This window comes from Bombina bombina, chromosome 5 (genome assembly GCF_027579735.1).
Source record: "Bombina bombina isolate aBomBom1 chromosome 5, aBomBom1.pri, whole genome shotgun sequence".
In the NCBI taxonomy this organism is placed as follows: Eukaryota; Metazoa; Chordata; class Amphibia; order Anura; family Bombinatoridae; genus Bombina; species Bombina bombina.
In genome coordinates this window covers 179,724,577-179,750,982 of record NC_069503.1, presented here as the reverse complement: position 1 = coordinate 179,750,982, position 26,406 = coordinate 179,724,577, and the positions used below count along the sequence as shown (strand labels likewise).

The 26,406-nt window shown below is 38.5% G+C and overlaps 1 protein-coding gene across 3 annotated transcripts in view; it reads left to right on the top strand.

Annotated features, from left to right (window-relative positions):
* KMT2C (lysine methyltransferase 2C) overlaps positions 1-26,406 on the top strand; it is a 418,185-nt gene that overhangs the window by 86,585 nt on the left and 305,194 nt on the right. For 2 of the 3 annotated variants that reach the window (XM_053713806.1, XM_053713804.1), the window contains exons 9-16: positions 1,317-1,370; positions 3,734-3,946; positions 4,611-4,739; positions 5,048-5,167; positions 8,769-8,899; positions 10,469-10,655; positions 13,801-13,905; positions 17,017-17,154. In XM_053713806.1, the coding sequence (XP_053569781.1) occupies positions 1,317-1,370; positions 3,734-3,946; positions 4,611-4,739; positions 5,048-5,167; positions 8,769-8,899; positions 10,469-10,655; positions 13,801-13,905; positions 17,017-17,154 (1,077 nt within the window). Of the gene's footprint in view, positions 1-1,316; positions 1,371-3,733; positions 3,947-4,610; positions 4,740-5,047; positions 5,168-8,768; positions 8,900-10,468; positions 10,656-13,800; positions 13,906-14,212; positions 14,261-17,016; positions 17,155-26,406 lie in introns of all 3 variants that reach the window. The other variant, XM_053713805.1, reaches the window with a different exon arrangement.

Below are 26,406 nucleotides of genomic sequence, written 5' to 3'. Positions count from 1 at the left end.
CAAAATGCTAAAAATCTTAATCTGGGAGAGCATGACGTGAATGAATTATATATATTGATTTACCAAAAGAAAAATAAACATAACCATGAATATACAGCCGTACGCTACATGATTAAAACTAATCATTATTTCAGGATAAATAACCTTTGGATTATAGTGTATCTTAAATAGAAAGATATACAGTATTTAGATCAATTTTTATAAATAATATAAAAATCCCATTTAAATCGAAAAAAATCTGATTTTAAATAAAAAAAATAATTTGAGATATTCTTGCCACCACTAGGAGGAGGCGGAGAACCCAGATAAGAACTTTAATCCCTCCCATCTCTCATCAGTAAGTTCTCAGCCTCCCAGGAGAAGGGATGAAGATAGAGGTTCTCCAACTGCTTGCTTAAAATAATGGATTTATGGTAGATAAGACTAATGTGAGACCCTTAACCCCTGATGCAGATTCATTCAGTAAGAAGCGTTCAGCAGAAAGAAGCAATCTGCACACTGAATTAGACAAGGGCTTAGGGAATACCTTGTTTTGTGCGCAGTATTTTCCTATGGGATTTCAGCTATAACTATCCTCGGCCATTGCGGGGAACATGTCACTTAGCCCCCCCCCCTGTGGGATTTAGGTATTTCCTCTGCTGTACGTGCACAAGCACTGGATGGGCTCTCTACTAGATACAATTACATTCATGTGCCTGGTAAGCTCAGTGGAGGGGTGCTTCACTTGGGTAAGTTATCCTACAGCGCTTACACAAGCTTATTAGAATGTACTTCTTAACACTACGTTTAAAATTCTTATGGGAATAGTTCTAATTTGCACCTTTGTAGACCCTATCTGTTCATTTTCCCTGGCTATACAGCAAACTGAGGAGAGATGGGAGATGGGAGCATTTAAAGCTCCTGTGGGTTCTCTGCCTCCTCCTAGTGGCAGGAATTATTTCCCACATGTTATGGATCCCTATGGACTATCATCATCCCGAATAAAAATAATTTATCAGTTAAGCTTAACTTTAGTTTTTTTATCCACCCTGTGAAGACTTCAGTTAAATTACTCCAATATCTAGATATTTGATTCCATTTGCTATTTTTGTTTCAGCCTTTGTTCTGTTCGAACGATTATTGAGCAATATTCTAATAGCTTTATTATTGTGCTTTAAATAAAATTAATAAAGTCTAATTTGCATTTAAAATGTGTATTAATTAACCAGTATCTTTTGAAATTATATATTATTATCAGTACTGTCATTTATCCTGTACAGGGCTTTGCAGTCACTTCAAATTTGTAACTATTTAATTTATATTTTCTTCATCTTTAGAGAAGTGTGAATCTCCAGTTGATGCTCAGATTGTTCTAAAAACACGAGAACCAGGTAAAATAAGACCATTAAACTACCCCTCATGAACTTGGTTTCTGCACCCCTTGTAACCATATTCTTATTTGAAAATATTTTGGAAAGTTCAGTCAATCTGTGTTCACGTTTGATTTTATTGACCAATTCCTTATTGTTGTGAGGGGATAAGCAGTACAGTGACAATATATTATGGAGTAGTTTAAGTCCACATAATATAAAGATTTCAGTGATTTGTCTATGCAGGTTGCAGGGCTGCAAGGGTTCCACTTTGGCAAAATCTTAGAGTAGTTTTTTTTTGTAGAGGTGTAAAGATGAAATGTTTCTATTTATAATTATAAATGTATAAACTTTTTAAAATAATGAAAAGCATAGGTTTTGTTACTAATCCATCCAGTGTGTGTGGGAATGTGTGTTCGTGCATGCGTGTGTTCGTGCATGCGTGTGTTCGTGCATGCGTGTGTTCGTGTATGCGTGTGTTCGTGCGTGTGTGTTCGTGCGTGTGTTCGTGCATGCATGTGTTCGTGTGTGTTTGTGCGTTCGTGCGTGTGCGTTCGTGCGTGTGCGTTCGTGCGTGTGCGTTCGTGCGTGTGCGTTCGTGCGTGTGCATTCGTGCGTGTGTGTGTGTGTTCGTGTGTGTGTGTGTTCGTGTGTGTGCGTGCCTGTGTGTTCATGCGTGTGTTCATGCGTGTGTGTTCGTGCGTGTGTGTTCGTGTGTGTGTGTGTGTGTTCGTGTGTGTTCGTGCGTGTGTATTCGTGTGTGTGTGTGCGTGCGCGTTCGCGCGTGCGCGTTTGTGCGTGTGCGTGTGCGTTTGTGCGTGTGCGTTCGTGTGTGTGTTCGTGTGTGTGTGTGTGTTCGTGCGTGTGTGTGTTCGTGTGTGTGTGTGTGTTCGTGCGTGTGTGTGTTCGTGCGTGTGTGTGTTCGTGCGTGTGTGTTCGTGCGTGTGTATTCGTGTGTGTGTGTGCGTGCGCGTTCGTGTGTGCGCGTTCGTGCGTGTGTGTTCGTGTGTGTGTGTGTTCATGCGTGTGCGTTCGTGCGTGTGCGTTCGTGCGTGTGCGTTCGTGCTTGTGTGTGCGTGCGTGTTTGTGCGTGCGTGTTTGTGCGTGCGTGTTTGTGCGTGCGTGTGTGTTCGTGCGTGCGTGTCTGTTCGTGCGTGCGTGTCTGTTCGTGCGTGTGTGTTCGTGCGTGTGTGTGTTCGTGCGTGTGTTTGTGCGTGCGTGTGTTTGTACCTGCATGTTTGTGCGTGTGCGTTTGTGCGTGTGTGTGTTCGTGCGTGTGTTCGTGCGTGTGCGTGCGTGTGTGTGTGTTCGTGCGTGTGCGTGCGTGTGTGTGTGTTTGTGCGTGCGCGTGTTTGTGCGTGCGCGTTCGTGTGTGTTCGTGCGCGCGTGTTCGTGTGCGTGCATGAGAGAGAGAGAAGTGGATACTTTATTCCAAACAGTGACGCTTCGGGGGATCAAACTCTCCTCGTCGTCGGACCAATCAAACCAATCAAATCTGTGAATTTACATAGCATAAGACCCCACCCCCAGGAAGTGACTCTATCATGGTTACCATAGGAATGCACAAAACCATATCATCAACGAAGCAATTAATAAAATAATTTGGGTTGAGAGGGCAATTCTACTCTGTTTTGAGATATATATTATTTATGTATGTATATGTGTTTTGTGTGTGTGTGTATGTATGTATATATATATATATATATGTGTATATATATATATATATATATATATATATATATATATATATATATATATACACACAGACACACAGAAAAAGTTATTCATTTATTTAGTAATTTTCCCTTGTCTGGGGTTTACTGCCTGGAACTCTGGAAACGGCACAGCTTCCTGAGAGGGCTATTGAGCACCCAGGGCTGAGCATGTTGCAGGGTCATGGGATGTGTACCCAGTCCAGTCTGAGAGTGCAGTCCCCTTTCGTGTTTTGTGTGTGTATATATACAGTATATGTATATATATGTGTGTGTGTGTATATATATTTACACACACACTGGTGATCAAAAGTTTGGGGTCACTTAGACATTTCCTTATTTTCAATTAAATGAGTTTGAATAGGAAATATAGGCATTGACAAGGTTAGAAATAATGAAATTTAACTGAACTAATAGTGTCCTTCAAACTTTGCTTTCTTCAAAGAATCCTCCATGTGCAGCATTTATAATATAATGTTTATACCTATATAATTGTCTTATTTATAATCATATTAAATTAGATTTGACAAGAGTAAGAGAGGTGTTAATGGAGTAAATAATACTGAACAATTGGAGCCAATAAGACTCCTTTTTACTTTTTATATACAACTATATACACACATTTATCCATAACTTGTTTTCTAATAATAATGCTTTATAAAAACAATTTAGATCCTCTGAAAACATTTACCCAAGATGGAGTATGTTTGACAGAGTCGGGGCTTTCCCAGTTACAGAGCTTAACAATCACAGTTCCAAGAAGAAAACGGTCCAAACCAAAGTTAAAATTAAAGATCATCAACCAGAACAGTGTTGCTGTGTTACAGACCCCTCCTGAGCCACAGTCGGAGCACTCTAGAGATGGAGAGATGGACGATAGCAGAGGTAACAAATAATGATATGTACTTTGTTTTCATTGGTGTAAAATTAAATGATAAAATAAAGATTTCAAAATAAACATCAATATTGTCTGCAATGTTTTGCATTTCTATACATCGCAAAGAGGAAAGTGCTAAAACTACACAAATATGTTTAATAGAGAATCCCTGTGGGTCCATGTTTACTCGTCTCCGTGGCAACTAGTTGATTCAAGAAAAAGATGCTTGACCAATGGGGGTGGCCATGTAGGGAAGGTAAACACACACTCACTGGGGTGCTATTGCTTGCTTTATGTGTTTGGTTTCAGCACTCTCCACCCTACCTATATTTGTTATACACTGCAGTGCTAACAAAGCATTGCAGAAAATACAAATATAGGTTCAACATGGATTTGTATCATAGCAGTGTTCTCTGGCCATCAATATGGAATTTCTTTCAGGAGCATGAATTTTATCCTGAAATTGTGACAAAAAAATAGCAGTTGGAAATAAATGGTAAAATACAGTTTTGGCTGAAGTCTGTTAAAAGGATCAGTTGTGTTTCTACAGTTTTGAGTCATTAACAGAAGAAGTGGATTTTAAATGTTTTCGTATCTTGATCATAATGGGGGAATTATCCTTAATATTTTTCACAGAGATCTAAAACTAGTTTGCCTTTTATTTTTTGGTAGAAGGAGATCTTATGGATTGTGATGTAAAATCAGACTCTAGCCCTGAGCGAGAACCTATGGATGATGATTCCAAAGGGACAGAAGCAATGGATGGACTTAAGAAAAGAAAGAGAAAGCCATACAGACCAGGTAGATACAAGAATTTATACATTTTATGTATAAGCATTATTAAGTATTTAAGTGTAGCATTTTATATTATCAATTTTTGGTGGATATGAATTTTAAGTTAAGTGAACTAGTATCAAATATATATAACGGTTTTAGCCTTTTTTCAATATAACTCCATAACTAGTATGAAACAGATACCCATTGTTTAATTAATACAATTAAATTAATTGATCATTTTTACCCATTGTTAAATTAATTGATACAATTAAATTATTGATAATTAATTAATAATTGTCTGTCATGTGATGTATATAATTCTTCATAATTAGGGATTGGTGGATTTATGGTGCGTCAGAGAAGTCGAACTGGCCAAGGAAAATCTAGAAGATCTCTCTCCAGAAAAGATTCATCAGGCTCTGTTTCTGAACTGCTTCCGGGTAGAGATGAGAGTATGTGCAGAAAAAAATGTAGTACTCAATTTAATGTTTTTTTTATTTTTAAGTCTGAATGTTCAATAAGAATAAATTGCACTACACAATTTTAGTTATGATTATTAGAGTTAACTAAAAGTAGAGAGATATTTTAAAGTATAACAAAAATGAAGTCCTTACTCCGAAAACCACACATATCTAACCTCTAAATGCATCCCTACACTCAAACCATAGCCTACAATGCTTGCAGCCAATCCAGAGCTGATATAAGTGTAATACACACAGGCAAGCAATTGTTTGTCAATGAAAATCGCTGTTTTCTTTTAGTTAAGTAAATAAAACAAATCTGAATAAATTTTTATTATAAATGTCATTAAATTGATATAAAACCTTTTTTTTTTTTTTTTTTTTTTTTTTTTTTTTTTGTGTGCATGATTCAGATAGAGAACACAATTTTAAAACAACTTTTAGATACTTCTATTATTTAGATTTACTTCTCTTTGTATTCTTTGATAAATGGACAATAATGCACTACTGGGAGCTAGCTAAATGCATTGGGTGAGCCCATAAGATGAGGCGTATATATGTGCAACCACCAATCAGTAGTTCCTAAGCATACCTAGGTATCCTTTTCAATAAAGAGAACACAACAGATAATAGAAGTAAATTGGAAAGTTGTTTAACTCTCTCTGCTAAGCCTTTTTTTACATCCCAGTGCTGAGACAATTTTGAGCTAATGAGTGACCTTCAATTAAATTTCAATGAGTGACCTTTACAAATTGTATATTGTTTTTTTTTCAGTAGACACAGACAGCCCTGGGGTTCTTTATACTCTTTCCGTAGCATTAAATTCTGTTTCAACTTTTTTGCCCATGCTGAATTGTCCTTTAAGGAAAAAGCTTTTCAGTCTGAGCATTAGCTGGTGTAGTTAATCACCAGACTTCTATCTTTGCCTGTAAACTTTTATGTTTGGTACAATGCCACTGGTAATGAATCATCTCCTACTTAAGTGTGTAGTCATAATAAATGATTTTTTCTTTTACACAGTTAAATCTTTTTCTTTGCTTTTTGAATAATAAAAAACACAAAAAAACCTCTGTACATCTTCTTTTCTGCCAATTATTTACAATCTGTATACACAGGCATTCATAATCATATATACACAAAACACAGAAATGGACTGCACTCTTAAATCGTGCTGGTTACACATCCCATGCTACTGCAATACTCACAACCCTGGGTACTCACTAGCACCTCACAGACAGCTGCACAGCTTATATATATATATATATATATATATATATATATATATATATATATATATATATATATATACATATTCATATATACACAGTATCTCACAAAAGTGAGTACACCCCTTGCATTCTTTTAAATATTTTATTTTATCTTTTTATGTGACAACACTGAAGAAATGACACTTTGCTACAATGTATAGTAGTGAGTGTACAGCCTGTATAAATTTGCTGTCCCCTCAAAATAACTCAACACACAGCCATTAATGTCTAAACCGTTGGCAACAAAAGTGAGTACACCCCTAAGTGGAAATGTGACTCGTTAGTGTTACAAGGTCTCAGGTGTGAATGGGGTGCAGGTGTGTTAAATTTGGTGTTATCGCTCTTACACTCTCTCATACTGGTCACTGGAAGTTCAACATGGCACCTCATGGCAAAGAACTCTCTGAGGATCTGAAAAAAAGAATTGTTGCTCTACATAAAGATAGCATAGGCTGTAAGAAGATTGCCAAGACCCTGAAACGGAGCTGCAGCACAGTGGGAAAGATCATACAGCGGTTTCACAGGACAGGTTCCACTCAGAACAGGCCTTGCCATGGTTGACCAAAGAAGTTGAGTACACATGCTCAGCGTCATATACAGAGGTTGTCTTTGGGAAATAGATGTATGAGTGCTGCCAGCATTTTTGCAGAGGTTGAAGGGGTTGGGGGGGTCAGCCTGTCAGTTCTCAGACCATACGCCGCACACTGCATCAAATTGGTCTGCATGGCTGTCGTCCCAGAAGGAAGTCTCTTCTAAAGATGATGCACAAGAAAGCCTGCAAACAGTTTGCTGAAGACAAGCTGTCTAAGGACATGGATTACTGGAACCATGCCCTGTGGGATGATGAGACCAAGATACATTTATTTGGTTCACATGGTGTCAAGTGTGTGTGGTGGCAACCAGGTTAGGAGTACAAAGACAAGTGTGTCTTGCCTACAGTCAAGCATGGTGGTGGGAGTTTCATGGTCTGGGCCTGCATGAGTGCTGCCGGCACTGGGGAACTAAAGTTTATTCAGGGAACCATGACTGTCAACATGTACTGTGACATACTGAAGCAGAGCATGAATCCCCTCCCTTCAGAGACTGGGCCGCAGGGCAGTATTCCAACATGATAACAACCCCAAACACACCTCCAAGACGACCACTGCCTTGCTAAAGAAGCTGAGGGTAAAGGTAATGGACTGGCCAAGTATGTCTCCAGACCTAAACCCTATTGAGCATCTGTGGGGCATCCTCAAACAGAAGGTGGGGGAGCGCAAGGTCTCTAACATCCTCCAGGTCCGTGATGTCGTCATGGAGGAGTGGAAGAGGACTCCAGTGGCAACCTGTGAAGCTCTGGTGAACTCCATGCCCAAGAGGGTTAAGACAGTACTGGAAAATAATGGTGGCCACACAAAATATTGACACTTTGGGCCCAATTTGGACATTTCCATTTAGGGGTGTACTCACTTTTGTTGCCAACCATTAAAGGGACAGTCTAGGCCAAAATAAACTTTCATGATTCAGATAGAGCATGTAATTTTAAACAATTTTCCAATTTACTTTTATCACCAATTTTGCTTTGTTCTCTTGGTATTCTTAGTTGAAAGCTTAACCTAGGAGGTTCATATGCTAATTTCTTAGACCTTGAAGCCCACCTCTTTCAGATTGCATTTTAACAGTTTTTCACCACTATAGGGTGTTAGTTCACGTATTTCATATAGATAACACTGTGCTTGTGCACAAGAAATTATCTGGGAGCAGACACTGATTGGCTAGACTGCAAGTCTATCAAAAGAACTGAAAAAAGGGGCAGTTTGCAGAGGCTTAGATACAAGATAATCACAGAGGTTAAAAGTATATTATTATAACTGTGTTGGTTATGCAAAACTGGGAAATTGGTAATAAAGGGATTATCTATCTTTTAAAACAATAAAAATTCTGGTGTAGACTGTCCCTTTAATGGCTGTGTTGAGTTATTTTGAGGGGACAGCAAATGTACACTGTTATACAGGCTGTACACTCACTACTTTACATTGTAGCAAAGTCTCATTTCTTCACTGTTGTCACATGAAAAGATATAATAAAAAATTTACAAAAATGTGAGGGGTGTACTCACTTTTTTGAGATACTGTGCGTGCGTGTATGTATGTGTGTATGTGTGTGTGTGTATATATATATATATATATATATATATATATATATATATATATATACTGTGTGTATGTGTGCGTGTGTGTATATATATATATATATATATATATATATATATATATATACACACACACACAGTAAAACAGGCATATATTGACATATAATTAATTTCTTTTTATGCTTAATTAAAGACTGGATTGAACAAATGCCAGACACTCCATTAGATGATGGTCTTCCTTACTCTGAAAATACAGAAAAAATAAAGAAACGCTATCGGAAAAAGAAGAACAAGCTGGAAGAAACCTTCCCTGCATATTTACAGGTAATGGTAGCCTTATGTGATATTTCTGAACTGATATGTGATTAAAAAAAAACTAATAGATACTGTAGAGAAGATAAAATATCACCTGTTGTACTGATCGCTGTGGTTCCAAAACAGATTTTTTTTTTATGGTATGCTATGTATGTATGTATGTTTTATAATGTTTCAGTTCTACATAGTGCTCACCGTCTCCACTCACTAATCTACAGGTAGGCTGGTGGCTTGAGTCATGGTACACACTGAGCATACACAGGGACTGACATCTGTATTCCTTGAACAGCAGACTAGAGGAGGAAGACTTCTCCCTATAGGATATCAATTGAAATACTTAGGTCGCCTTTCTGATTGGAGTGCATAACATGCATAAAGAGCTAAAAATCTTAAAATACTTTTATATATGTGTCCTTAGACTCGTGTGCAATCTGTTTACAGAGAAAACTTTCTGGATTTATGCAGCTTTAATCTTGTACCTGTTAGAGGGGGGAAATGTGAAATATTGTGATACCACTTCTCTCCATTTAACTTCAAGGGACACTGAACCCATTTTTTTTTCTTTTGTGATTCAGATAGAGCATGCAATTTTAAGTAACTTTCTAATTTACTCCTATTATCATTTTTTCTTTGTTCTCTTGCCATCTTTATTTGAAACAAGGCATCTAAGCTTTTTTTTGGTTCAGAACTCTGGATAGCACTTTTTTATTGGTGGGTGAATTTATCCACCAATCAGCAAGGACAACCCAGGTTGTTGTTTACCAAAAATGGTCCGGCATCTAAACTTAGATTCTTGCATTTCAAATAAAGATACCAAGAGAATGAAGAACATTTGATAATAGGAGTAAATTAGAAAGTTGCTTAAAATGTCATGCTCTGACTCACAAAAGAAAAAAATTGGGTTCAGTGTCCCTTTAAGTTTCTGTCAAACTTGATCTGGCTCACATATATTGACATGCTTTATTTAGCACACGTTTACGTTTTAGTATGATTCATTTTCTGCAGTGTTTAACTTTGCAACATTATCTGGCACCTTTCACAGTTTTACCTTTTTACAGTGAACCAACCACTATATCTGGCAAATTATATTGTGGGGGTTAATGTGTACATTACATTACGTATGGGACACTTAGCCTGAGGCATTTAACTATCTGTGATATTACTGCTTACATTAGTAGAGTCTGCTTTTGGTTTTAAACAAAGAGGTTAAGCATTGGAGCTCTTTGTACCCATAACAAGTGTAGCCCCAGGGCATGGTACAAGTAAACTCTAATTCTGCTTCCTGAAATGTATTGATAAATACGGGTTTAATTCCCTGCAAGCACATTACTGCCCCTAGATAGAGCCAGTGAGACACTCAGGAGGACTATACGCACACCGCTTCTAATCACTAGCCATGTCATGCTCTCCATCATCCCTGCTGTACTTCTCCTGTGAAAGTTTAATATATTTGTGGGATGCTTACCAAGACACAATAATTGAGTGACCTAACAAATTATAACATGTACCTTTTATTTTTCATATTATTTTAAATTAATGTTTTATATGAAGCCAACATTTTTTTTTGTCCTTAACTAGGAAGCTTTTTTTGGGAGAAATCTCTTGGATACTAGTAGACAAAGCAAAGCAAACACAGAGAATTTATCGGAGGATGCATCCCAGCTATTATACAAAACAAACATTAATAATACCTTTCTTGATCCATCTTCTGACCCACTACTGAGCTCAGCTGCAACATTGACGCCATCCAAACATGGTGCTGAAGGTAAACATATTACAATTAGTAATACTGCACTTGGGAGAAAAAAACAAAAAGTCATGCATTGTAAAGAGAAGCAAGTAAATTGCATGGCTAACTAATACCTAGGTATCCATAGGGAAGATTCTCACTACTGTAGAATTTTTAGACATTCTAGTAGTCAAAACAATATATACATTATTTCACTCTACAAGAAAGCGGAAAAAACCCCAAAAGGAAAATATAAATTAAAAATGTCAGTCAGTTTATTTAAAAATCCACTTATGACTTTTCTTTGAATAATATAAAAAATACTAGAATTTATATTAATTAAAATAGTTGAGGTAATAACATATATATAGACGTGATGTATAAATAAGTTTATAGAATTACACTAGTGTGATATCAAATAGTACTTTTTAAAATATAAATTACACAAATAAAATAAGAATAAAGCATGTGTAGTAAAATGTGTCTACCACAGCGGTCATCTTGGAATCAACACCAATATCCTGGCTTATTTCACTTACTGGCCTAGTTTATCGAAACCTATATATTAAAAAATGTCACATGATAGTTTGGAAATTACTGTAAAATAGGTGCACGTTGCTAAATAACATAGCAGAACACTGACCTAATATAGATATAAATCTTTAATTAGCCTATTTTTTTTAGATATTAATTAGCTTTTTCACTCTCGATTCAATTGTCCCTTTAAGCAGAACTTTACAAATGTGTTCATAATATTGGAGACAAAAATGTTAGGCGGCTTTTATTCCTTTTGCCAAAGACACAAGGTATTAGAGGTTAAACCAATGCAGTGTTACATAAACACACCAATAAGTTTCCCTTACTTTCCTGAAGATGAGGGGTTAAATGATATACTGGTTCTTATATACATTTGAAGCAGTGTTTTAAATCCTTGATAGTACAAACATGCAGTTAGCTATATAGCCCCCGAGTACTGTAACATACAGGGTCAATTGAATGGTTTAATCACTGCATGCCACCGATATAATCCCTAATATTCTGGATCACAAATAGCATGTCCTTACCATCAAGGGTTATTGGGGCTATTGTCAGTGCACTGCTTCTGTTTGTGTCATGCACATGAAGTTGTGGTAAAGGAAGCGAAAGCAAGCATTTAACCCCTGAGTACTGTGTGAAGACATAAGATCCAGACATGCTGTTGTGCCAGTAGTCTACAGGCGAGAGGTTTGGCTTGATCTCTGTACCCTCCCACAACCAATGACCAAAGCCATGGCATAATACGGGGGGCCAATGCCTGTTGTTAGTCCTCTAAGACATTGATTCACAACTCAGGACAAATCAACATTCCACATTATTAAAGGGACATAATACTCATATGCTAAATCACTTGAAACTGATGCAGTATAACTGTAAAAAGCTGACAGGAAAATATCACCTGAGCATCTCTATGTAAAAAAGGAAGATATTTTACCTCACAATTTCCTCAGCTCAGTAGAGTTAGTTCTGTGTAAAAAGTTATACTCAGCTGCTCCCAGCTGCAGGTAAAAAAATTAAAAAAATGAAGAAATGAACAGCAGCCAATCAGCATCAGCAGTGCTGAGGTCATGAACTCTTACTGTGATCTCATGAGATTTGACTTAACTCTCATGAGATTTCATAGTAAGCTTCCTTTACCTGATTGGTGAAATAATATGAGAGTGCACGATGCTAGTCCCTTCGGATGTCCCGGGACAAACATACTAAAATGCTGCTTAGAAATCCTTTACAATGGGAGGTGGCTACTGAGGAACTTTTGAGGTAAAATATCATTCTTTTTTACATAGAGATGTTCAGGTGATATTTTCTAGACAGCTTTTTACAGCTATGCTGCATCACTTTCAAGTGTTTAAACATTTGGGTATTATGGCCCTTTAAGATTTGTTTGAATACGAACAGGTGTGGTATCAGCAACATAAACAGTGGATTTTATCACCAGTGCTAATTTTTTACACCTTGAAAATCTGACCTGATATTGGTTCCTTAGTATTAAAGTTGGGAAACCCAGTTCTAAAAATTATTGGCTACATGTTACAATATTAACAGCATTGTTTTCAGGATAAATTGATCACAGCCTAGCATAATCTCTTAAAACATTTTGGTGGATTTTCCCCCCACGTTATCATGATAAATGAATTTGCTATGTACCTTGAAAAGTTTGTTATGCTATTTTGTCCTGTTTCTAATTTCATTTCTAACCACCCATATGAGTAACTGTCTTGAAGTTACCCCTTAACGGCGCTATAAATGTATTTGAAACAGATATCTTTAATGCGGTTTTATAAAAGTTTTCCTATCCCTCTAAGATACGTATTTAAATACCCTTTATTACGGGACATTAAAGTCAAAATTTTGTTCCCCAAACAATATTTAGTTGTGTATTGAACTTTGATTATTTAGCATGATTTCCCTGTAGTTTAACCCTAAAAATGGTAGCGTTTTTTCCATGGAATGAAGAGTCCTGGTACTCCATTCTATACAGTGATTGGATGATGTGCAGACAGTTGTTTATATTTGTTATGTTTGTAAGATTTACAACATTCAAGCTGCTTTTCAAAGACTATTACAAAATGTACATCGTTTTGCACTTGATAGGTTTAAAAGGGACATGAAACACATTTTTTTTTCTTTCATGATTCAGATAGATCATACAGTTTTAAATGTCTTTCCATTTTACTGCTTTTATCAAATTTGCTTTGCTCTTTTGGTATCCTTTGTTGAAGGAGCAGCAATGTACTACTGGGACTTTGCTAAACATATTGGGTGAGCCAATGACAGGATGCATGTGTGTTGCCACCAATCACCAGCCAGCTCCCAGTAGTGCATTGCTGCTCCTGAGCCTACTTAGGTATGCTTTTCAACAAAGGATACCAAGAGAAAGATTAGATAATTTAAGTAAATTGGAAAGTTGTTTAAAATTGAAGGCTCTATCTAAATCATGAAGTTTTAATTTTGATTATACTGTCCATTTAAATGCCTTTAAAACATTTAACATGCTAATCTTTTGAAATGCAGTAAAAATACAATGTTTTTACATAATAGAGCATTTTATTTTCAAACTAGACTGTCCGTTTAACCTGGAAAAATGAGTGTGGATTGTAAGGTAGTGAATTGTGACATTTATTTTTACATATTATTTCTATAGGTGGTTCTCAAGATCCTCTTGCTGACCTCTCTGGGGTATTGAACACAGATGATGACATTCTGGGAATACTAACTGATGATCTAACAAAATCTTCAAATCAGTCTGGTATGTCTGCTGAAGCCTTGCATTTTGATTGGTCATAAGAACACACCTGTTACAAAGTAGCCATGGTTTAATTCTGAGGTGTTAGTGCAGTTTGTTGCCACTATTTTGTCTCATTCTAGTGGCGCACTCTCGTGGTCATTTTTATTTTTTTATATTTTATTCGTTTCTTATACCATGTATACAATTATTTTTTTTGTTCTTGCATGTTAAAGCAAATATTCTGCATGGCAATTGGTTTCCTTACTATTTTATTTACTTCCATTTCCTTTGTTATAATCATCCATTTTATCTGGTTTGGGTCCTGTAGGTCTTGATTTATGCACTTTCCAGGTCGAGAATTCGTCCTCTCCTTTTGGTAAGAGACAAATTATAAAACAAACCATGGCTGTACCTTGTTACCTTTCCTTACCTGCTGAATTTACGTTCTTCTCATGTGGGGATATCACTGCTGCTTTGCTTTCTAATCTTCATGATATAAAGTCTACTCATGTTAACAAAAAAATTGTCTCATAAAATGCATAATTGTATTTGTTCACCGTAAATATATGATTTGAAACTGTATTAATGGAAATATGTTTGTCGCATCACATGAAACAGGAGATAATTTTAGAGATTAATACAATATCATCCATATAAAGACTGGTGGGAACTATGTGTTCTACAAAAATTTCCCTTTTTCTCCACAAGTTATTTAAAGTTACTACCTAAAGATGGCGGTGTTAATTGAAACCCTGCTCTGTTTTCATTTCTGCTAATAATGTTTAATCTCACCGTTTCCTCTGTTTTCAATTCATGTGTACTGCAAGCATCTGAACTTCTCTCCTAAACTACTTAAAGTGATTTCTTACACGTTTTTCCCTTTTCTGATGAGTACAGTCTTCTGAATACTTCCCTTGTGGATGAGACCTGGATTAAAGATTAGAGAGCTCTTTATGCTTTCTCTATCTCTTTGCTTTCTTGTATATATAAGATACATAAAGTTGACTCTCCCCACTGATTTACTTGCATCCTATTCTATCTTATACATTTACTGATCCAGGCTTTCACATAACTCTGGTATTCCTCTGTACCAAATCACTAAAGTTTTCACATACTAACTGCATTGCTCTGGTAGTGACAGCACAGGTGCAGGAGATTATTCAGACAAGTATGGTCATTGCTTCAGCTTTCACATCTTTTCTGCCAAATGCACATTGTATATAAAACGAGAAGAAGTTGTAAACTTTCTCCTTGAGGGTCTCAGTCATTATATTATTTTTAACCCAGGTCGATCTCTCCCCTTCTCAGATCACCTAGCGATTAAAATGCCATAAGAGTCATTTTAAATATGTAATTCCTGACCGTTACTCCTAATTGTCAACATATCCTTCTGGCTTGCCTACATTGTTGCTTTGTCTCTACTTAACGTTTATCAACCCTGTGCGGCGGCTATACTATCTGTTTTACTCACCTGTGTTGTCTGTTTATTGTTTGATTTTCTTCATTATTGCAACCACAGTCTCAAAGATCTGTTACAACTTGTCCTCTCTCACAGAATATTTATTTCTCTTAGTATTTGAATGAGGGGAAAATGGCAACAATCCTTTACTTCCACACCAACATTGAGCTATTCTGTCAATGTATGTCAATCTCAGGATAAAAAGCAGTAGCTGCCAAAAGGGATATAATCACCCCCCCCCCCCCTTTAATATTCTGAGCTTCAGGGCAATCTATCTTGGCATGCTTCATTGTTAAGTGGTTGTCCTAAGCCTTGCTAATATAATCAAATACCACCACTACATAAGCTTATATCAATCATCAGGTATGTGTACCTCAGTTGCTGTGGGACATATCGCGAAGATATTGGACAGAGTTACATGTTACAGAGCTTTCAGGGATTCACATTCTGTTTTAATAGGAAGTATGCTACCTCAGCTGCAAATAGTCAGTTTTGGAAAACGTGTGTTTGATATTTTTTTTGCCTCCTTCCTTCCTTTTTTTTTTTACCGCACCAAATGCTAAGGCCTCCTTTTATAGAGGATCTCGTTGCCTCAAAATCCTCATTGTTCATTGTTATGGCTTCAGAAACAAGAATTTTTTAAAGAAGCCTTTTTAGAGCCCTAGCATATGCACATACCCATAATCATGATACCCAGAGTCCTACACAAGATAAATTAAGCTCAGGATAACATAAATCACATTTTGCCAATCTGGCCTTGGAAGTACTTTCTGATCACCCTGTCTGCGGGTTTGCTCAATTGTCTTGATCCTATATCAAATGCTCTGTCTCTGTACATTCTTCTACCTTAACATAGCTCTGATGGCCTTGATACTAAATTCCTAATTCTACTACTCAAGGGCTTCTTTCTTATTGTTCTTTTGCTCTATTCCTCACACAATTTTGGCACTGCAAAGTGCTATATCCCTAGGCTCTGTTGAGCATTGGTGTTCTAGTGCTCTATTCTGGGATTCATGTTATACATCTCAAATTCTGATTTTTTTTCCTGACACAATATGATTGGATTTTATAACAGCTCTCTAAATCAGTGTTTCCCAATTCCAGTCCTCAGGGCAGACTAAAGGGCCAGATTTGCAGGGTTAAATAAAATGATGTCATCTAGCAATAGGACTTTGCTCTTTTTTCCATTTTAACTTTGCTGCCTCCCTCCATTATTTTAACTAACACTCATCTGATATGCTGGTTTGTGCTTTATTGACAGTAGGAAAACTAGCACTCACGTCTCGGATAATGCAAGTAAAAATAACTGGGATTGCAGGCTTGATTATGTGACAGGTTGGCAAGCCTTGTCAGATGCTGTGTGCAGTTGTTTGATTGTATGGATCATTTTTGTACTTCGGTAATTGATTCCATAAGGTAACTGATATTAATCCAGTATTCATTATTCCCCTGCAATTACTCATGCTAATTTCTTCCAGTAACATTAACAGAAACACGAATTTGTGTGCCATATGCACCATATATGTGTGTTTTAGATTTGTATTCAAACTTTTATCCCTCCAAGGCATGTTTCCTATTTTAAACAAGGGGCTCTTATTTAATAATAGTGATACTTTTAGTATGACACACTGATCTACAGAAATTATATAGGTCTTGCCTATTTGTCTTCTCAGCCGGACTTGAAATAGGCCCCATCAATGATGAATCATCTTCAATGTCTCATGCAAGTGTCACACAAAGTTCCCGGCCTTTAAGTGAGGATCAGCTAGATGGAATCCTAAGCCCAGAACTGGACAAAATGGTTACTGATGGTAAAATTCCTTTTTGTATTTCTCTTTTAATCCACAGCAAAGAGCACTAGTTTCAGACACAATAAAGATGGCTGCTGAACAGATATTTGGTTGGTTTGCAGCCTGAAATATATCCATTAATTTATATTCTGTTAAAATGTTGTGATGTTTATGATATTTTATTTAGATTTACCTTATTTTATATTCTACAAATAAATAATAACTTATATTTAATCTCTTTCCATTGTAGATCTTTAGATTTTTATTTTATTTGCAAACAATTTAAATGTGCAATGAAAATTGTTCCTAAAAATGTCATGGTGTGGTGATGGATAAGTTGTTAAATTATTACAAAGGCTAGCCTATTTTGTTTTTTTTTTTACAGACACCATGAAATATAGTAAAAACTGGTTTAAAAAACAGGTATTGGGCTGTACAATCCAAAGATCTGACACATTTCCTGCACTTTATCGATCCCAGTTGTAGTCAATGAAATACATTTAAGATAGAATAAAGGAGTTACTGTTTCTATGTCAGTTTACTTCTTGTACCTTAACACAAAATTAATGTATTAAAGTACTTTTGCCTAGTTTCCCTGACCATATGCTGTTGATGAGATTCCACAATCTATTACTCCTGAGAATTACTCTTCCATACCACTAGGAAGGGACAAAGATTCCCAAACTCCAAGAGCCTTAAAAAAAACCTCTTTACTTTTCCACCACTGGAGGTGTTTGAAGAATGAAGATGTGCATTTATTTGATTCTGCAGAGAGAGGGGTTTTCAGTCTATATTGCGGCCCGGTTTCCCATCAGAGTACGGTGCTTGTCAGAAGGATGTATTTGGGGTATGGTTTGTGATTCTTTTTTTCACCTCATGGGAAATTTATCATAAACTTTCAATAATTTGTCACAGGGACTTGTGTTTTGCCTCCCTCTATGGATCTGCAATATACTCCTATTTCATAAACCTCTACTAATTTCAGTCGAGGTTTCAGTACTGGTTTGACTGTCTGCTGCTTATTTGTTGGTGGACAAGTGTCTATTGGTAAGTATAATTATTAAACCTTTTAGATACTCTATCGCTATGTTATGGACGCTTGTCCGGTAAGGGCACGCCCCTTTAGTCTTTTTTAGTTACTTTCGTGCTTTGTCTTGCTTACTCTTATCGGGTTAGCACATATACGTCTTGGCTATGCGCTCAACTGGTTTAAGCACAATAAATCCTTTTTAGCTGTCCTTTTTTTTTTTGTAGTTCAGCTTAGCACACATTGTACCTGTAAATCTATTTTAAAAGTTACTTAGGAAGGAATACGTTTTTTCTATTCCTCAAGAGCTCATAGTGTTTATTGCTTTGCTTTGCCAAATGCTATAATGGAAATTTCCTCTGTTGATGAGGAGTCTTCATCTCTGTTATCAGACAGACATTGTCACAGCAGTAGCTTTTGTCAACCATCAGGGGTAAACTCACATTTCTCTAGCCATGAGGGAAGTATCTTATAGGCAGAAACCAATTCCTGTCTAGTCCCATGAGTCATATTTCAGGAATCAGGTTGTGGCACTTTGCAGTCTCCCACAGATAGATTTGCTGTTCAAACGGAAAGCCATCAAACTTCCCAGGTACTTTATGAGGTCCAGGGACCCTCAAGCAGAGTTTGCGGATACTCTAATAGCTCCTCTGTTATTTCAGCTTGCTTATCTGTTTCCTCCTCTTGTACTTCTACCCAAAGTAATCTCCAAGATAAGCCTAGAGAAATCATCAGTAATCCTGATTACCCCAGCTTGGGTTTGCAGGATTTTTATGCGTATCTATTTCAGATGTCCAGCTGCCTTCCTTGGCCTCTTCCTATGTGTTCAGACCTTCTGTCTCAAAGTCCATTTTTCAATCCGGACCTCAAGTCTCTGAACTTGATGGTATGGAAATTGAACGGTTAGACCTTAGACGTTGAGGTTTCCCTGATTCAGTGATTAAAACCTTAATTCAGGCCCGTAAGCCAGTAACTAGGAAAATTTGTCATCTGGTCTGGAAGGCCTATATTTCATGGTGTATGGTTTATGGTTTTTCCTGGCATTATTTCAGAATTCCAAGGGTTCTGCAGTTTCTACAGGATGGTCTGGATAAGGGTCTATCTGCCAGTTCTCTGAAAGGGCAGATTTCCGCCCTTTAAACGTTTCATAGGAAGATTGCTAATCTTCACGATGTTCATAGTTTTGTTTGGCTTTGGTTCGTATTAAACCTTTGCTCAAGCCGATTTCTCCTCCATGGAATTTTAACTTGGTGTTAAGGGTTTTGCGGTCTCATTTTGCACTTATGCATAAGGTGGATATTAAGCTGCTTTCTTGGAAGGTTTTATTCCTTTTAGCCATCTGCTTAAAGAGTGTGAGTTATCTGCGCTTTCCTGTGATCCTCATCTTATTTTTCATCAGGAATGGCAGTTTCCACTGTTTCTTTGGCTTCTTGGTTGAAACTTTTGATTCACAGGGCTTACTTGGAGGCGGGTAAGTCTCCTTTGAAACGTATTACTGCTTATTCTACTTGGTCAGTTGACACTTCTTAGGCCTTCAAGAATGAGGCTTCAATTGACCAGATTTTCAAGACAGCTACTTGTTCTTCTTTGCATATTTTTTAAAAAAACTTTGATGTTTTTGCTCCTTCTGAGGCAGCCTTTGGTAGGGGTTAGTGGATTTAATTTCTTAGTGAAAAAAGTTTGTTTCCTAAGACATGGAGAGTCCACGACGTCATTCCAATTACTTGTGTGAATATCACTACTGGCCAGCAGGAGGAGGCAAAGAGCACCACAGCAATGCTGTTAAGTGTCACTCCCCTACCCATAATACCCAGTCATTCTCTTTGCCTCTGTCAATGGAGGAGGTGAAGTTTGGTGTCTGAAGAAATTATTCCTGTTCCATCTTAATATGAGGAGAGTCCACGGCTTCATTCCTTACTTGTGGGAATACAGAACCTGGCCACCAGGAGGAGGCAAAGACACCCAGCCAAAGGCTTAAATACCTCCCCCACTCCCCTCATCCCCCAGTCATTCTTTGCCTTTCATCACAGGGCAGAAAGCTTCTTCCATTACCGTATCTTTTTGGTTGAGGAGCTTTATCCGCTTAGCATATGAGACAGCGGGACATAAGCCTCCCCAGAGGATTACGGCTCATTCAACTAGAGCTGTGGCTTCTTTTTGGGCCTTCAAAAATGAGGCCTCTGTGGAGCAAATTTGTAGGGTGGCAACCTGGTCCTACTTACATACCAAAATTTTTGTTATTCTTCTGGCACCTTTTATACCCTGTTTCTCCTACTGTTCCTTTTTCCCTCAGCAGAATGACTAGGGGATGAGGGGAGTGGGGGAAGTATTTAAGGCTTTGGCTGGGGTGTCTTTGCCTCCTCCTGGTGGCCAGGTTCTGTATTCCCAAAAGTAAGGAATGGAGCCGTGGACTCTCCTCATAAAGATGGAAATGAAATGATCATGTAAGCATAATTTTGTTTTTTGGGTACTTTTCCCTGCAAGCAAGGATTTGGGTTTAGCTGAGTCCACGTCAATCTCTTCAGTAGAGTAGTAGTGCCTTTTAAGCAGTTAGGAAGTGTGAGGTGGTCCTTACCTTATTTTCTAACATTTTGCTGCCCTAGTTATAGAAGGCCAGAGCTGGTTTCTCTGTTCTTTCTTTTTTTCTACAGGTCTCTGTAAGAAATATGTGTCCTTTCATGCCTTGTAAACTGTCTTCCTGCTGGGATTGCAGGTAAGTGCTTTTGTCTTCTAGGTACTGGGGACTTGCACTTAAGAGTATTTCTCTGCATTATACATATATTATACATGGGACATGTTAAAATCCTTAGTGGAGGATTATATTTGGCAGTGTGCAGGCACATTGAACTGTATGTGAGGACTTAGGGGTTATTCCTTCTTTATGGTGATGGAGTTAAACTTATTACTGGTGCTCATTTTATTTCATTAAACTCTGTGTGGGTCTTATTGTTTTTAGTTCACTTGTGGAGTGAGTACGATAGGATTACTTTAAGTGGCTGGAAAATTAGCCTGAGTGTGTATAAGTTTAATTTTTTTGTCTTAACAGCTGCAGCGCGCGCTTTTACTTGATGCACACTTTTTTTATTCAGCCGGTCACGTGACTCCTCCCTTCCGCTCTCAAAGAACTACAGAGTGGCATCGGCTGAGTCTGTTAATCTGTAACATCGACTAGTCTATTTCTGTCTACATTGGTGGTACTCTGGAGGGGCAGGTAGGGCACCTCAGTCTGCTGACGTGTCCTGATTTTTAAGCGCAAATCGCTCTGAGTAATTTAAAGTTACAGCAGCAGTTTCAAAAATTTTTATTTTATTTTGTTATTCCAATTTCTCTGGGAATTACTTAAAGGGACACTAAACCCAAATTTTTTTTTCCTGATCCAGATAGAGCATGACATTTTAAGCAACTTTCTAATTTACTCCTATTATCAAATGTTCTTTATTCTCTTGGTATCTTTATTTGAAATGCAAGAATCTAAGTTTAGATGCCGGCCCATTTTTGGTGAACAACCTGGGTTGTTCTTGCTGATTGGTGGAAAAAAATCATCCACCAATCAAAAAGTGCTGTCCAGAGTTCTTAACCCAAAAAAGCTTAGATGGCTTTTTTTCAAATAAAGATAGCAAGAGAACGAAGAAAAATCAAAAAGAAAAAAAATTGGGTTCAGTGTCCCTTTAAGTTATAGACATGGAGCAGGAGTCTGTTCCTATGGACAAATGTTGATTGTGTCTTGAGGCCCAACTTGTTTTACCTGTGCAATTTTGTTCCTCTTGTTTAGAAAGGACTTTAAAATGTAATGACAAACTTTTTGTTTCTGAGCTTAATGTCTCTCAGGATGATGCTGTTCAGGCAATGCCACAGCTCTCATGTCCCAAGCCTCAATGGCATCACATACAGTGCCATGCAGTTCCTCTCAGCCTCCTGGAGGAGTTTATTTGCCTGCAGATTTTGCTGCTCACGTATCTGTGGCGTTATCTGTTTTTCATTTGTTGGGGAAACTCAAGAGGAAAACTAAACATTTTTCAGATAGTAAGGTGTCTGTCTCTTCTGCTGCTGTGCAGGTTGCCCTCCCTCATAACTCTGAGGAGGAGGTTACCTCAGTAGCTTCTGAGGGTGAAATCTCAGAATCTGACAGTATAAATCCTTTGATGCTGAAGAAGTAAACTTCAGATTTAAGCTTGAACACCTTTGTGTACTGTTAAAGGAGGTATTGGCTACTTTAGACGACTCTTCTGTCATGGTCAACTCTAGAAAATCTAGTAAGCTTAACAAATTCTATGATAATCCTTCCTCTGGGGAAGTGTTTCCTGTTCCAGACCGTGTGACGGAGATTATTTCACAGGAATGGGAGAAGCCAGGGATACCTTTCCTCCCTATCTCAAGACTTTAAAAAATGTTTCCTGTTGCTGACTTCATTAAAGATTCATGGTGCACAGTGCCTAAAGCTAAAGTAGAGGGGGCTATTTCTACTCTTGACTAAGAGAACCACAATCCCTATAGAGGATAGCTGTTCTTTTAAGGATTCCCATGGATAAGAAGCTGGAGGCTTATTTGAAAATGATGTATGTTCATCGGGGTCTTCAATGGCAACCTGCAGTGTGTTTTGCCACAGTAGCAAGTGCTGCAAATTACTGGTGCAATGCCTTGTCTGAATCAATTCTAGTAGAGACTCCGTTGGAGGAGATCCAAGATAGGATTAAGGCTCTCAAACTAGCCAATTCCTTTATTTTTCACGCTAACATGCAAGTTATTAGACTGGGAGCCAAGATGTCTGGCTTCACTGTCTTAGCCCGTAGGGCTTTGTGGCTAAAATCTTGGTCAGCTGATACCTCCAAGTCCAAGCTTCTGGTGCTCCCTTACAAGGGTAAGACCTTGTTTGGACCTGGTCTAGCAGAAATAATTTCTGATATTATGGGTGGGAAAGGGTCTTTTCAACCTCAAGACGAGAAAAACAGATCTAAAGGATGTCAAAGTAATTTTCGTTCCTTTTGTAACTTCAAAGGAAAGTCTTTCTCTACCTCTTCCAAGCAGGAGCAGTCCAAGTCCTCTTGGTACCCAATCAGTCTTGGAACAAGGGAAAGCAATCAAAGAAGCCCTCAGCTGAGTCTGTCAGCATGAGGGGTCTGCCCCCGGTCTGGGATCGGATCAATTGGGGGGCAGACTTACCCTGTTTTGTCAAACCTGGATATGGGATGTCCCAGATCATTGGGCTGTGGACATAGTATCTCAGGGTTACAAAATAGAATTCAAATCTTGCCCTTCCAGGGTCAGATTCCATCTCTCAAGGTTATCTGCAGACCAAGTAAAAAGAGAGGCATTCTTGAACTCCGTTCAGGACCTTTTCTCCCTGGGTGTGTTAGTTCCAGTTCCACTAAGGGAACAGGGTCTAGGATTTTATTCAAATCTGTTTGTGGTTCCCAAAAAAGAGGGAACTTTTCGACCCATTTTAGACCTGAAGTGTCTTCTCAGGGTTCCGTCCTTCAAAATGGAAACCATTCGTTCCATTCTTCCTTTGGTTCAAGAGGGTCAGTTCATGACGACCATAGACCTGAAGGATGCATATCTTCATGTTCCCATTCACAGGGATCATCATAAATTCCTGAAATTCGCTTTTCTAGACAAACACTTTCAGTTTGTGGTTCTTCTGTTTGGCCGTGCCACAGCTCCCAGAATGTTCTCAAAGGTTCTGGGGGCTCTCTTGGCAGTGGTCAGGTCTCGGGGAATTGCAGTGGCGCCTTACCTGGACAACATACTGGTTCAGGCGCCATCTTTTCAACAAGCAAACTCTAATACAGAGATCGTGTTGTCTTTGCTACATTCCCACAGATGGAAAGTGAATCTGGAGAAGAGTTCCCTTGTTCCAGCTACAAGGGTGGTTTTCTTAGGGACCATAATAGATTCCCTATCTATGAAAATCTTTGTGACAGAGGTCAGAAAATCCAAAATTCTATCTTGCCTCTCTTTATAGTCTGTTTGGTCATCAGTGGCTCAATGTATGGAGGTAATTGGTCTAATGGTCGCTTCCGTGGACATCATTCCCTTTGCTCGATTCCATTTGAGAGATCTGCAATTATGCATGTTCAGACAGTGTAACGGAGACCATTCAATTTTATCTCAGAGGATAGATCTAGACCAGTCGACAAGAGACTGTCTCCCTTGGTGGTTTTCTAAGGAGCATCTGTCTTAGGGCACATGCTTCTGGAGACTTTCCTGGGTGATCGTGACCACGGACGTCAGCCTGCTAGGCTGGGGGGCAGACTGGGACTCTCCTTAAAGGCGCAGGGACTATGGACTCAAAAGGAGTCTGTTCTCCCCATTAACATCTTGGAGTTGAGAACAATTTACAATGCTCTGATGGCTTGGCCCCAATTGTCCATTCCAGGAGTGGACAACTGGGAGGCAGATTTCCTGAGCAGACAGACATTTCATCCTGGGGAGTGGGCCCTCCATCCGGAGGTGTTCTTCATGTTAACCCTCAAGTTGGTGCTGGAGTTGGATCTGATGGCCTTTTCGGCAGAATGCCAAGCTTCCAAGGTACGGTTCAAGGTCAAGAAATCTGCGGGCCTCTCTGATAGATGCTCTGGCGGTTGCTTTTGGTTTCGGTCTAGCATATCTGATTCCTCTTTTTGTGCTCCTTCCACGAGTCATTGCTCGTATCAAACAGGAGAGAGCGTAGGTAATTCTAATAGCTCCTACATTGCCTCACAGGATCTGGTATGCAGACCTAGTAAAGATGTCTTCTCTGCCACCTTGGAGGTTGCCTCTGAGGAAGGACCTTCTTTCTCAGGGTTCATTCCTCCATCCAAATCTCGTTTCTCTGAAGCTGACTGCTTGGAAATTTAATGCTTAGTTCTGGCTAAGCGTGGGTTTTCTGAGTCGGTCATTGAGACCATGTTGCAGGCTCGCAAGCCTGTTATTCGTAAAATTTACCATAAGGTATGGCATAAATACCTTTATTGGTGTGAATCAAAGGGCTACTCTTGGAGTAGGGTCAGGATTCCTAGAATTTTGTCTGGAGAAATGGTTGTCAGTCAGTTCTCTGAAAGGTCAGGTTTCTGCATTATCTATTCTTTTACATAAGCGTCTGGCGGATGTGCCAGATGTTCAATCTTTTTGTAAGGCCCTGGTCAGAATCAGGCCTGTGTTTAACCTGTTGCTCCTCCTTGGAGCCTTAACCTTGTCCTGAAAGTTTTGCAGCAGACCCATTTTGTGCCAATGCATTCCATAGATATTAAGTTGTTATCTTGAAAGGTTTTGTTTCTTATTACTATCTCTTCTGCTCAGAGAGTTTCGGAACACTCGGATTTGCAGTGGGATTCACCTTACCTTATCTTTCATGCTGATAAGGCGGTTCTTCGTACTAAATTGGGGTTTCGCCCTAGAGTGGTTTCGGATAGAAATATTAATCAGGAAATTGTTGTTCCTACTCTCTGTCCCAATCCTCCTCCTCATAAGGAACGTCTGTTGCACAACTTGGATGTTGTGCGTGCTCTAAAATTCTACCTACAGGCGACTAAGGATTTTCGCCAGTCTTCTGCTCTGTTTTTGTTTCTCAGGAAAGCGTAAGAAGGCTACTGCTACTTCTCTTTCCCTCTGGTTGAGAAGTATTATTCGATTTGCTTATGAGACTGCTAGTCAGCATCCTCCTGAGAGAATTACAGCTCATTTCACTAGGGCGGCTGTCTCCTCTTCTTGGGCTTTCAAAAATGAAGCTTCTGTGGAACAGATATGCAAGGCTGCAACTTGGTCCTCTCTGCATACTTTTCCAACTTTGATACTTTTGCCTTGGCTGAGACCTCTTTTGGGAGAGAGGTTCTTCAAGCGGTGGTGCCTTCTGTTTAGGTCTGCCTGTCTTGTTCTCCCTCTCTATTCATTCCGTGTCCTCTAGCTTGGGTATTGGTTTCCACTAGTAATTGGAATGACGTTGTGGACTCCCTATGTCTTAGGAAAGAAAACAAAATGTATGCTTGCCTGATAAATTTCTTTCTTTCCGGACATGGAGAGTCCACGACCCCACCCTTAGTTACACAGTTATTTTGACTAAACCGCAGGCACCTCTACACCTTGATGTTAATACTTTTTCTATTTCCCTTCGGTCGAATGACTGGGGATTATGGCTAGGGGAGTGACACTTAACAGTTTTGCTGTGGTGCTCTTTGCCTCCTCCTCCTGGCCAGGAGTGATATTCCCACTAGTAATTGGAATGACGTTGTGGACTCTCCATGTCCGGAAAGAAAGAAATTTATCAGGTA